General features: G+C 35.3%; 1 protein-coding gene and 1 long non-coding RNA gene across 2 annotated transcripts; both read left to right on the plus strand.

Annotated features, from left to right (window-relative positions):
- The first annotated feature begins 397 nt into the window (after window positions 1-397).
- On the plus strand, window positions 398-2423 carry LOC18010654 (exocyst complex component EXO70A1). Its single transcript, XM_006392957.2, has one exon. It carries the CDS (start codon window positions 398-400, stop codon window positions 2327-2329), a length of 1932 nt encoding a protein of 643 aa, XP_006393019.1. The 3' UTR covers window positions 2330-2423.
- An 8677-nt stretch (window positions 2424-11100) lies between these two features.
- Window positions 11101-12455, plus strand: LOC112082902. Its single transcript, XR_002897430.1, has 4 exons — window positions 11101-11324; window positions 11508-11711; window positions 12059-12114; window positions 12195-12455. It is a non-coding gene; the product is annotated as an uncharacterized LOC112082902 (long non-coding RNA).
- The last annotated feature ends 542 nt before the right edge of the window (window positions 12456-12997 follow it).

Raw genomic sequence — 12997 nt, forward strand, 5'->3', positions numbered from 1 at the left:
TAAGTCCGCTTACATTTTTTTGGTTTTGTAGTTTTTAAAGTTAGTTTTTTCAGCTTTAAATACACAACAAGGAAAAGACAATTTCATTGACTTTTTAGGCTCATTTTATCAGATGATCAAACCCCAGAAAAGAAGAGAAACTGTTTAGCATCAGATAAAGATGGTTGAGCTGACTATAACAAACAAAACAAGACTTGGATTTTGCTTTAAGTTAATGATTAAAATGTAACAATTCTTATACTTTTAAAAGACCAAATACGATGTTGTGGTTTATAGTATAATACTGGTAATTACTTCATTTGGTGGGTTTGGTAAGAAGTTTGGTTTATCTGCCGAGGATTGTTATATAAATCCATTAACAGTTGTTGAAGCATTTAGTGAGTAAGCAACAAAAGCAATGGCTGAAGCAAAACGACTTGAGAGACTTAAAGCAATGAGAAGCTTATTGAAGAGTGAGATGGAGAAATCAGAAACCTTTTCATTGGTTCTACACAAGGCAGGATCCAAACTTGAAGAGATCAACCACAAGCTGGTGTCTTTAGAAGCTGATGTTAAGGTAGAGAGATGGAGATCTTCTCCTTTCTCTGATCATATCCGTCACACCATTGCCCCGATATCCGGTGTTCTGAGAGTCTTTGCTACGGTTCAAGAACTCGAGAGATCTCTCTTCTCCTCTAATGAAGTCCTCGGTTATGTTTCAGATGTTAAACGTCTTGGAGAAGCCGTGAGTTTTCTCTCTAGTAGCTGTGTTCTTGCTCTTCATTGGCTTGAAGATACGATCGACTTCCTAACCGAAAATGGAATGCCTGAAGACCATCCTTGCGGTTTGCGGTTCAAGACTTGGATAGAACATGTGCAGGAATTGCAAATGACCGAGGCTCGTGCTTATCTCAGAGGGGGGAGTCTTTTCACAGCGCTGGAGTATCTCGAAACAGAATTCAAGCGGATTCTCAAAGCGGGTTTTTCAGAAGCTAACTTGAGAAAGTTGCAGGCTATCATCAAGAGATTAGATGCTCATTCGCGGTTAACAAACTGTGTGCCTGTTTACATCAAAGCCCGCACAAAGGTTATTCAGAAACGGTTGGAGATTGACTATCTCGAGAGAACAATCACAGAAGCTGATAGTGTGCAGGATATTGAAGGGGATATAGATCAATGGAAATTGGATATGGAGATTGCTGTGAAAGATATTTACCACTTTGAGAGTAAGCTCTGCGATCAAGTGTTTGAAGATGTTGGAAAAGATGTCCCATTGCGTTGCTTTGGAGAAATAGCTTCAAACTCAGGAATCTTTCCACTACTCAGGTTTGGAACAAGAATCAGCAAATGCAAGAAAGATCCACCAAAGCTGCTAAAGCTCTTAGATTGTTTCTCTACAATGGACACCATTCGAATTGAGTTTAACCAGCTGTTTAGAGCGGAGCAATGCTCAGAGATACGCAGAGCAACACGGGAGCTAATTAGCAATCTCGTTAACGGTGTCTGCGAGATCTTCTGGGAGTTACCTTTTCAAGTGGAGCTACAAAGACCAAACTGCCCACCTCTTGACGGTGGTGTCCCCAAGCTTGTGAGTGTTGTGACTGAGTACTGCAACAAGCTACTCGAGAACAACAACAAGCCTATCTTGTCGAAGATTCTCGAGATTGATTTAGGATGGAAAAACAAAAAGTACCAAGAAGAGCTTCTCACAGGTCACATGTACAGCATACTGAGAGAGATTGCTTTAAATTTGGATGCGTGGTCGAGCTCGGACAAAGGAACCACTCTTTCTTGCATCTTTATGATGAACAATCACTGCCATTTCTGCGGTTTGAGAGAGACTCATATCGGAAAAATGATGGGGGAGTCTTGGTTGAGCGCGCACGAGCAGTATAGAGACTATTATGCTGCGCTATACGTCAAAGAAAGCTTGGGGAAGCTCTTATCCCTACTCAACTACAAAGCTCAAAGAAAACGATCCGGTGAGTCCATTAAGCGAACATTGCAAGCCTTTGCTAAGGGGTTCGACGAAATCTACACAAAGCAATCAGATTGGGTTATTGAGGATGAAAAGTTGAGATGGAAGATACGTCAGGCCATGGTAAGAACAGTTGTGCCAAGATACAAGAGTTACCTACAAAGTTACATAATGCTCCTAGTCGAAGAGGGTCCTGCGGGTTCTGGTAAGCATTTGAACTATACTCCAAAGGGATTAGAGATGAAGCTGAAGACAATGTTTCAGAGCAAAGAAGAAACAGAGAAGAGATACTACAAGTATTCACATTTTGTGAACAAAGTGATGGATTTGGGAACTACTCCGAATTCGCACTTGATGTTAGAAGCTATATAATTACTACTTAGAAAGAGAAACTAGACTCATTTTCGCTCGGTAAAACAGATTAGCTTTTACTCTTTACTTACGACAGTGTGTAGTGTATATGTATATGTGCGGGCATACAAAAAATGTGTAAAATTGGCTGTTTTATAACGTGATGCAAATGAAATTTGAATCAAAAAGATAACATAAACATAACACGAAAGATTGCACAAGTAATTCTAACGAATTAAAGATCAATTTCTTTGTCAAACAAAAATGAAAGTTTTCAAATTTGCAATTTTACAAATAAGAGTCAAAACTTTAACTTGAAAAGCCAACTTTCTTGATAGGCAAGAACTACGAAGCGAGCGCCTTCATAATTTTTCTTTAGAATCTGGAAAAATAATGGTGGGTCGCGGTAGATAACAGACAAATAGATTGTACCGAATAGAGTAAAATTGATTTGTTTCTTTTCTTTTTCGAATAAGTTACTTCAGAATCAAAACAAGATCTTTACATATTTACATATAATTAATTAACATAAATTTCATATGAGCTAGGATTTTAATAAAAATCTATGCCTTGACCCATTTGGTAAAATAATCAGTGACGATGAGCATGAACCTTTTTTGGCGGGATCAAAGTGGTGGACTAACGATGTCCATTGCCCACCACATGGATGGATAAAGAGGTGACGAGGTAGCGAGGAGCTCTACGGGGACGTGGATCATCGGGGTGTGCCTTTAGCATTGTTCGAAACGATTGCAGTCAGTCAGAATCGTTGGCAGAAGTGTCTGTAGTTCTTTATCCTCCTCGCAAAAGATCGACCACTGGAGTGGTTGCCACATGCGCCCATGTGTGTTTCATTCATGACGTCGTGCTTCTCCTCGCCATCTAAGCAGTTCAGTAAGATTTCCAATGTGCTCCATCGGTATAAATTTATGTCCTGATGGATGAACTTCGCACTATGCGACTTGAGTCGCCTCGCTGCCCATCGATCAGGTGGTACTTGGCTGTCGATGAGATATAGCAGTATCTAAACTCTCCAATCCTCGTTGGATGGTTCTTGCTCAGCTGATTCGTCCACGACATCGGGGAGCGGCTCTTTGTTTGCATCGATGCTGCTCGCCTCGAACTCTCTGATGGCGTATATTCCTTTTGGAAGATCGATGCTTGGTGCATCAATGCTTTCGACAAGAATGACACAATGCTGGTTAGGTTCCGATGTTGAGGTGAGCGCCGCTGATTGCAAGTTTGTAAACGGGGTTTGTTGTTTTCGTTTTACTAAGCTTCAGGTATTAAATTTATAACCCCTAAATGTCTGCAAGTGCACAGATGTGCGCTGTAGTACTTAGGGTATCGATCCACAGAGACTTAGTTGTTTCAGTACGAATTCAACGCAACGCTTAAATCAGATTAGAACTAAAAGGTTTTGGTTTTGGTTTTAGTTTTTTGTTGTCACTAAATCTAAACTAGAAAGCAATTAAAAAAGCAATTAAAAGAAAACTAAAGCAGGTAAAGCAAGTAAAAAGCGATTAAGCAAAGCGAAATAGAAGGCAAGTAAATAGCGATTGAAAGCAAAGAACAAGCAAATGAAAAGCAAACTAAATTGAAGGTTGTAAGCAATAAAAGAAAAACGTTGGGGCTCAAGGGTAATTCGCAGGGGTTCATGGACTAAGCTATGTCGATTTTAAACAAGTGATAAAGGTAATCAACTACGTATGTTCTAGAACTCGAGGCACGGAAGTATGAATAGCCTACTTTCGCAGCACCAAACAACTATCTCTCGCAACCCCAATCAGTAGGTTTCCACTCTGATTCTGGAAGGGAGAAGATGCAATAGCAGAACAAGACTCATCAATATTCACAACTCAACTACAGGTAGGTTTCCACTCCTATAGAAGAATTGCTCGTTTCACCCTAGTTCAGAAAATCAATGAAAGCTTTCGCAACATATCATATCAGATCGGCTTCTAAGTGGCCAGCAAAGAATCACGCAGTAAGATTAAAGGCAAACGAAGAACATCTAGAAGATTAATAATCCTAAATCTATCGATTCATAAGCAAAGACACATGAAATTCCCTTTGAATAATCCCTTTAAACCCAACAGGGTAACTACTCAAACATATTGTAACAAAGCATCATAAACGAAATTGAAAGTGCAGGAAACTAAAGAAAAGAAGGAAGAAGAACGAAGAACGGAGAAGCAGATGGAGGCGCGATGTCTTCCTCCAGCGGCGGCTCCTCCTTCAAAACCGGCGGCCTCCCTCTCTAGGGTTTGAGTCTCACACGAATTCTCTCTCTATTTTTATCTTATGTCGTCTCTCTGCCTTTAGAAATGACCTAAAGGGGGTATTTATAGCTTCTGGGGTGGTTCTGGACACTTAGGGCTTCAAAAATAACGAAGGGAATTGATCTGGGCTTTATTTAAGTCGTCGGGAAAGTGAACGACCAAGTTCCGCGGTCGCGGTGGCTCTACCCACGGGAAAATAGGTGTTTGCCGCGGTCCCGGCACATGCTCTCTTCCGGAACTGCATTTTCTGTCATTCTTGCATCGGGAGTATCTGAAGATCTAACCGTTGGATTGTCTCCAAACCAAGTGCATTAGAAATCTGGTTGGATCCTCTATGTTGTCTCAAATTTTGGGGGTGATCAGACGGTGAGAAGGTCTTCATCGCTTATCATACTTCTGACGGTCTGCATTTATCCAAAATTGCTCATTTGTTCCAAATTGCATATCTTTTGCCCAAGTTTCCTGTAAAGTCCTTTGAAACTCTAAAACATTGAAAACACTTTAAAAACATTGAAAACAGAGTTAAAACACCTGCATAAGATACAATTATGATCCATAAAAGTTGTCAAAATACGGTGTTATCAGCCGCTAAAGCATCGGCCAACGTGTTATCGCCCCTCGGGATTCTGGTGAGGGAGAAAGGCTCAAACTGATTGGTGAGTTTTTTAAAGCCTTTCAGGTACATATCCATATAATCGTTTCTGGTATCGTAGTTGCCGCTGTATTGATTAGCGACGAGCTGGGAATCGCAGAATGCTGCGATATTTGAGATTTTGCGCTCGTCCTGGTGCGATATTTTATATCGTATTCTGTGAGCTCGACTGCCCACTTCACCATGTGGCCGGACTGGCTTGGGCTGTGTAATATCGTCCTCAATGGCTGGTTTGTGGGAATTACGATCAAGTGTGATTGGAAATACGGGCGCAAGTTCTTTGTCGACATGATCACCGTGAGAGCAAGCTTTTCTAACGTCGGGTATCTCTTCTCCGCGTCGTCCAGCATTTTGCTAACATGGAAGATTGATTTCTGCTCGCCTCTGTCTTCCCTTACTAACACACCATTCACGGCCAAGTGATGTGGTGGTTGTGTGAGGGTTGTCAAGTTTTACACTAAATGAAATCAATAGCCGCAAGTGCACAGCTGATCGATTGTAGTACTTAGGGATCAAATCCACAGGGAAGGAGGATCTTTTTTCTGCAAAAAGCGTTTGAAATAAGTATAAAGTAAGGAAGTCTAGAACCAAACGGTTTTGTGGGGGTTTGGTAGTGTGTTTAAAATGTAAAAAACGAAATCTAAAAAGAAACTACGGGAACTAAATGGCTTAATAACAAAACTTAACGAAAATGAATAAAAATGAGAAAAACGGGTATTCTAATTGCTTTAAATGAAAATCTACTAAAAAGGAATGACAATATTGAACTAAGGCTGAAATAAAAACGGTGTAAATCAATAGGAAAGAAGGCGTTGGGGTTCAAGGAAGTTTTCTCAGGAGTACGAACGATTCAAAATGTATATGTATATGTGCGGGCATACAAAAATGTGTAAAATCGGCTGTTTTATAACGTGATGCAAATGAAATTTGAATCCAAAAGATAACATAAACAGAACACAAGAGATTGCACAAGTAATTCTAACGAATTAAAGATTAATTTACTTGTCAAACAAAAATAGAAGTTTTCTAATTTGCAACTATACAAATAAGAATCAAGACTTTAATTCCAACCTTTTTGAGAGGCAAGAATTACGAAGCGAGCACCTTCATAATTTTCTTTGGAATCTGGAAAGATAATGGTGGGTCGCGGTAGATGACAGACAAATAGATTGTACCGATTAGACCAAAAGTGATTTTTTTTTTCAAATAAGTTATTCAAGAATCAAAACATGATCTTTACATATTAACATATAATTAATTAATATAAATTTCATATGAGCTAAAATTTTAATAAAAATCTATGATTTTTTCATTCGTTTATTTGAGATTTATTTGAATTATCTTTTACATATTTTCATGTTTTCCATATTATTTTTTGATTATTTTTGTTTTGATTTCTTTTTTTTTTTTGTCAACAGCCTAGATACCTAAAACGGTTTGATAGACCAAACCGGTGGTACCGAGTTTACATACATAATGTCATAAGGATAGATCCGAGCACTTTTTGCTAGGTTATCTGCCTTCATATTTTTCGCGCGTGGAATGTGTGATAGTGAAAAGAAGCTAAATCTCTCCTTGATCTTTACAAATTCCTCCAAGTGTGTAGCAAAAGCTGGCCATTCGGCAGGTGTAGACACCATCTTCACCAAATCCGAACAGTCTGTTACAAAAGCGACCTCCATCTTCTGATTCTCTATCATGCAAAGCATGGCCCAAATTAGGGCTTCCATCTCTGCATGCAAAGGTGAGAGACTCCGTCTAACATTTCTTGTTCCCATTATTTTGTCCATAGCCCCATCTTGAAAATAGTACCATCCCAATCCCGATGACAAATCTGTCGATTTCCAAGAGGCATCAACATAACACCACCAGCCCTCATATGTACTGGGTAGTGACCCTGGAATATTCATATTGTCTTGTGTCCCTAGATCTTGGTCAGTCCCTTGAGCTTCCGTCCATAATATAGCCTCAGTTTCTGCTATTTTCAGTGTAATCCTTGGATCCACATCGATATTCGAGTAAATTTTCTCATTTCTTGCCTTCCATATATACCACGCAATCCATGGAAATTGTGTATTATTTACGTCCTTTTGAGTAAACCGAAGTCATTGGAAAGACACCCAAATGTGTTGGTATCTGAGACAATGCCCAAGTTTGTAGGACAGGTGGACATTCAAATAGAACATGGTTAATAGTTTCTTCCTCTGCTCCGCATCATGCACATTGTGTGTCACATTGTATCCCACGTGTCCGTAATCTAGCCGACACTGATAAACATCCAGATATAGCCTGCCAAATAAAGTGTCGTATCTTCGGTGCGCACTCTAATTTCCATGTATGAGCTTGTAATGCTTTAATATCTGGCCCGTAAAAAACATCTTGCGGGCCATCCTTAAATTGCTGCTCAATGTGATACCCCGATTTTACCGTATATCTTCCAGACTTGGTAAAATGCCAGCCTAGTAAATCTGGTCTGTAGGACCTACTAATTGGAATTCCTCGGATAATTTCCACATCCGCCGGTTCAATAATTGCAATTATCAAGCCCATATTCCATGTATTTGTCATTGGATCAGTCAGATGATTTACCATGAGATTCGGGTAATAATTAAAACCCTTACAAGTGGCTGATCTCGGGCGAGAAGCTGGTATCCAAAGGTCATTCCATACCGAGATAGAACAGCCTGAACCAACTATTTTGATTAGCCCTTTATTAACCAACTCTTTTGTTTTGATTTATTTTTCTGTAATTATTTACATATTTTAATATTTTCCAGATCAATTTTTGTTTTGATTTCATTATTATTTTGATAACAGAGAAACTCATACATTTATTTTGTTTAATATTTTTTAATAAATTTATTAAAGAAAAAAATAGCCAACAAAGACAAATACTTCGGAGCTCCACCTCGACGACCGTAAAAGTCCTCAACAATATTTAAGATTCATAGTTTATATTTTAGTAACCATGAGATACCAGATCTAAACTATTAAAATAAATTTATAGTATAATTAAAAAATAAAAATAAGCTGAAATTTATTAAAAGTATAAATTATGAATCTTTTTTACATGCAATATACATGTTTGTATTTGGATGGTAACATATTAATGATATCAGCACAAAAGTTACTAGACTATACGTATCATGTTCTATTTTATTTACTCTTATTATTCAGAATTTTTGAAAAGAAAATCAAAAACTAAAAATTTGTTTAACTCCAAATTATTCGACCGGCTTCTTTTTCAATTTTAAAGACAATTTTAAGTGTAGAAGCATTCTATCTCTTTTTTTTTTTGGGCAAATCTCAGTCCCTTTAGCATGTTTTCCCGAACATACATAGTTACATTGTGTATCAAAACAATTACCAGTGTAACAAATAGTAATATCAACGCCTTTTCATTACGGTAGTATTCACAAACTGAAGTTATATTATGTAGAATTTCAGAACATATTTTTTTCATTGTATTTCCTTCACCATCATCCCTATAAAAACAAAAATTTAAAACATAAAAATATTATTTTTTTAATTTTTATAATAAAACAAAATCATTATTTGATTTTTTCTGAATGTTGAAATTGAAGAGATTTATGCTTATTAATAATACATTAAACTTATAAAAAAAATTATATATTTAATTCATTGAAGTTTCGTAAAAAAACAATTATTATAATATATCAATATAGCTATACAATTAGCAATAGTTATATAGAATTATTATATTATAAATAGTAATATAAAAATTTACACAAAAGTAGAAATGCAGTTAAATTTATTTCCATTCTTACAGAATAAAAAGAGTAACATATAGAGTGATGAAATTTTTTAAGAAAATTTGATTTTCTTAATATGATTAAAAAAAACTTTAGTGCCTCAAAATTCTTAACTATTACTCCATCTGTTCCAGATTATTTGATGTTTTAGTGATTTCACACTTATTAAAGAATAATAAATACATGTTTTTACTTATTTCTTTTTGTTTTGTTTTTAAATTTATTTTGCCATTTCCAATAAATGTATAACTTTTATTCTCACTTTCCAATACTATTTCAGAAATTTGATATCTTATAACCAATGTAAATTAAGTATTTTTTAATTTGCAAATAAGATAACATTAAATACTCCTAAAACATCATCTTTTGTGGAACAAGAATAAATCCTAAAACATCATCTATTTAGGAACAGAGGGAGTATGAGAAAATATTAAAAATGAAAAAATAAAGTTTAAATAACTTGCAATATTTAATTACAAAGCAACATTTTTTTGAATGGTAAAAACAGCTGTATTAAAAAAAAACCAGGAAAAAAAAAACACAAACATATAGTAAGTATAGTGAAAATAGTTAGAATGGTGGGCGAGAGTTGAAAGAGTTTACTCATCTCAGACATGTTATATGAAGGAACCAGAAGATGTTTTAGTTTTTTTGTTAATTTTGTTTTGTGAGTGGTAGAATTGATGATAATTTGAAATTATAGAGGTGTATATATGTATAATATATATAGGTATCTCATTAATATTGATACATCTAATTGAAGTTACATATTTTCTTAAAAGTTGTCTTTGAGGATGTGGTTGTCCATCGAATTTCTAATTTTTATTTTCTCATTTAATATATAAAAATTTGAGTATCATACATTTTGTTTTGTTTTGTCAATCAAATAATTAAATAAAAATAATTTTTTTGATAGATGACCAAAAAAATATAATTGAAGGCCGAAAATGCAACATACTAAATATATGAAATATTTTAATAACTATTTTCCCTTGTAAAATTTTTAAAATTTTATCAGTTTTTTGACTGAAATACCTTTTAATTAATGAAAAATGAATTGATAATAATGTTTTTTAATTATGAATAGAGGTATCTCATTAATTTTTGATACATCTAAATTAAGTGATGTACAATCTCTTTAAAATTTTGTTTTGAGGATGTGGTTATCCATCCTGTTTTCTTTTCTCATTTAATATATAAAAAATTTAGTATCACACATTTTTTTTGTTTTGTCAACCACATAATTAAATGAAAGTAAATTTTTTTAAAGGTGACCAAATAAAGATATTATAAATTCAAGACCGAAAATGCAACATACTAAATATATTACATATTTTAATAACTATTGTCTCCTTAAAGATTTCTTAAACTTTTATCAGTATTTAACTAATATACCTTTTAATTAAAAATTACAAATAATAAAAGAAATTAATAATTGTAACCATTTAAGGAAAGAATCAGATTTAAAATATTTTTTTGAACAAATTCTACAAAATTATACAATATGTATTCTACAATTCTATAAAATTTTAGAATTTATTTTCTATATTTTGTTCTACAATCTATCATACGTTAAATTGAAATCCAACTACTTGTTCTGTATTCTATTACTGAAGCAGTCCTACAGTAGTTTTGTTTTTAACAAAATAGAAGAGAATATGTATGTTTGTCCACATATTTCACTGAAAAAATGTGTGTGTTGCATCACTTAAATATCATTATTTTTATGAGTGATATTAAATTAAATTAGTTATTAATAAATGATACAATTTATTTTGATTTAACATCAATTATAATAATTGATGCTATTGTTAACTTATTTGACATCACTTATGTAAAATTGATACAAATCTACTATAGTTTACATCACCTATACAAAATATGAGTTAGCATCACTTAAATGATCGATATACTTGCTAATTTGTATTAGTATCGCTTAAAAAAGTGATACACTATAAAAAATCATCTTCTTATATATAAAAGAGGAAGAACTCTCTCCAGCTGAGTGACACGTCAGCACTGGAGAGAGTGACATCTGTCCTTTTAAATTTTAATTATATTAAAAAAACTATTCTCTTAAAATCTAAAACGTCATTCTCTTCTTAATTTGTTGCGAATCTCCCCGATAAAGTTTGGGTCAATGGCCATGAACTTTTTCTCACACGTTGTTTGAGTGATTTGCGTCAAAATCTTTTGACGCAATTTCGATCTGCCTCAGAAAATAACCCTGGATCAACCAAAGTTCCTCCTGATTTACTACTTATAATCATTTCCGTTCGTCCTATAAGCCTTTCTTCCTATTTTCGCAGGTGATTTAAATTCTTTTTTCCTTGGACTCAACATCTTAATTAGAGTTTTGAAAGATGGAAACCCCATTTTCTTTTCCTTTCCCTCTCTTCGATTTTCTTTTCTCGGCTCGGTCATTGCTTTCTATGGTCCCAGATCTGTTAGATTAGATTTCATCTGGGTCTGATTTCGTTTATTTTTTTTAGGGTTTTAATAGTCAGAAGAATGATGGGTTTACGAGATCAAAGCTGCCGGAACCGTTGATGGTGGTGGGCAATGAGAAGGCATTTGATATTTCCGATGAGGAGGAAAACAAGCCGCCCATTGCTTCTGCAGAATGCCGTCTTTGCCAGGACAAGTGTCCTATGAAGAATCTCGAGAGCCCTCGTGCTTGTAGTGCCAGTGTGAAGGTAATTTTAATAACGATCGGTCTGATCAAATTTTGTAGTATGTTTACTGAGATTGAGCATCACTTAAATAATTGATATATTTACTTATTTGTATTAGTATTGTTTAAAAAAGTGATACACTATAAAAAGTAATCTTATATATAAAAGAGGCTGAACTCTCTCCATCCTATTAATATGTCATTATGTGAAAGTCTGACACGTGGCATCTTAAAGAAACAAAAAATCGCCTCTCTTCATTTCTCGGACGAGCCATTCTTTTTTATTTTCGGCTTCCTAAGCATTTAGTCCCTTGCAAATTCCAAACTATTCGACTCTCACAAACGTATTTTATGTCGCTCCATTTGTAGATCCGATCCTGAAATCGGACCCTTTGAATGCTTAGAGAAACTGGAACAGATTTCAGGTTTCCTTCTTCTTCTTCTTAAATGCTGTTTCTTTTCTCTGTGTTTTGTGGTGTTTTAATGACTTATATTGTTGTTTCAGTGTAAAGTTTGATTAAGATACTGTAAAATTAAATGGCTTTCTGGGGTGGGTTTCATGTTGGAAGAAGTCAATGCGAAGAACAAGGATGCTGAGTGGAGTCGTGTGTAGGAACTAGTCGTTAGTAGTCTTATTCAAATAAGGACCTGATATATCGGTCAAAGTAGTTGCAGAAGAAGGTCTGTTTCTCTGCAGTATTTTTAGGAGTTTTCTGTTGATGTAAAGGCTATATAATGCCATCATATTTCATTGAATAAGATACAAGTTATCAGCATCTATTGCTAATTGAGCATTTGATCCTACAAAGTGGTATCAGAGCTCGCTAGATACTGAAAACTTAAGAAAGAAGCCGCAGCTTCAAAACTCAAACAAAGAGAGATGGCTGATGACAAAATGAAATTGCCACAGTTCGATGGTCACTGGGATCATTGGAGTGAAGTGATGGAGAATTTCTTCAGGGCCAGAGGTTTGTGGAGTCTGATCGAAACCGGATATGAAGAACCGACCACCACAACGTAACGGTTCTCACTCCTGAACAAAGGCGACAACTAAATGATGCCAAAACCAACGACCACAAGCTGAAGGACTATCTCTATCAGTCCATTGATAGAGTGACGTTTGAGCAGATCTTAGATCGGAGGTCATCTAAAATCATTTGGGAGTCAATGAAGAAGAAGTTTGGTGGAAACGATCGTGTGAAGAAATCCCTGTTGCAGAAACTGAAAAGAGATTTCGAACTCTTGGAGATGAAGGAAACTGAGATCGTTATAGATGAGTACTTCGAAAAAGTACTAGCCATCACAAAC

The sequence above is a fragment of the Eutrema salsugineum genome, unplaced genomic scaffold (genome assembly GCF_000478725.1).
Source record: "Eutrema salsugineum unplaced genomic scaffold, Eutsalg1_0 scaffold_7, whole genome shotgun sequence".
In the NCBI taxonomy this organism is placed as follows: domain Eukaryota; kingdom Viridiplantae; phylum Streptophyta; class Magnoliopsida; order Brassicales; family Brassicaceae; genus Eutrema; species Eutrema salsugineum.

Coding starts and splice junctions, on each gene's coding strand:
- LOC18010654 (XM_006392957.2), top strand. CDS start 398: ATGGCTGAAGCAAAACGACTTGAGAGACTTAAAGCAATGAGAAGCTTA.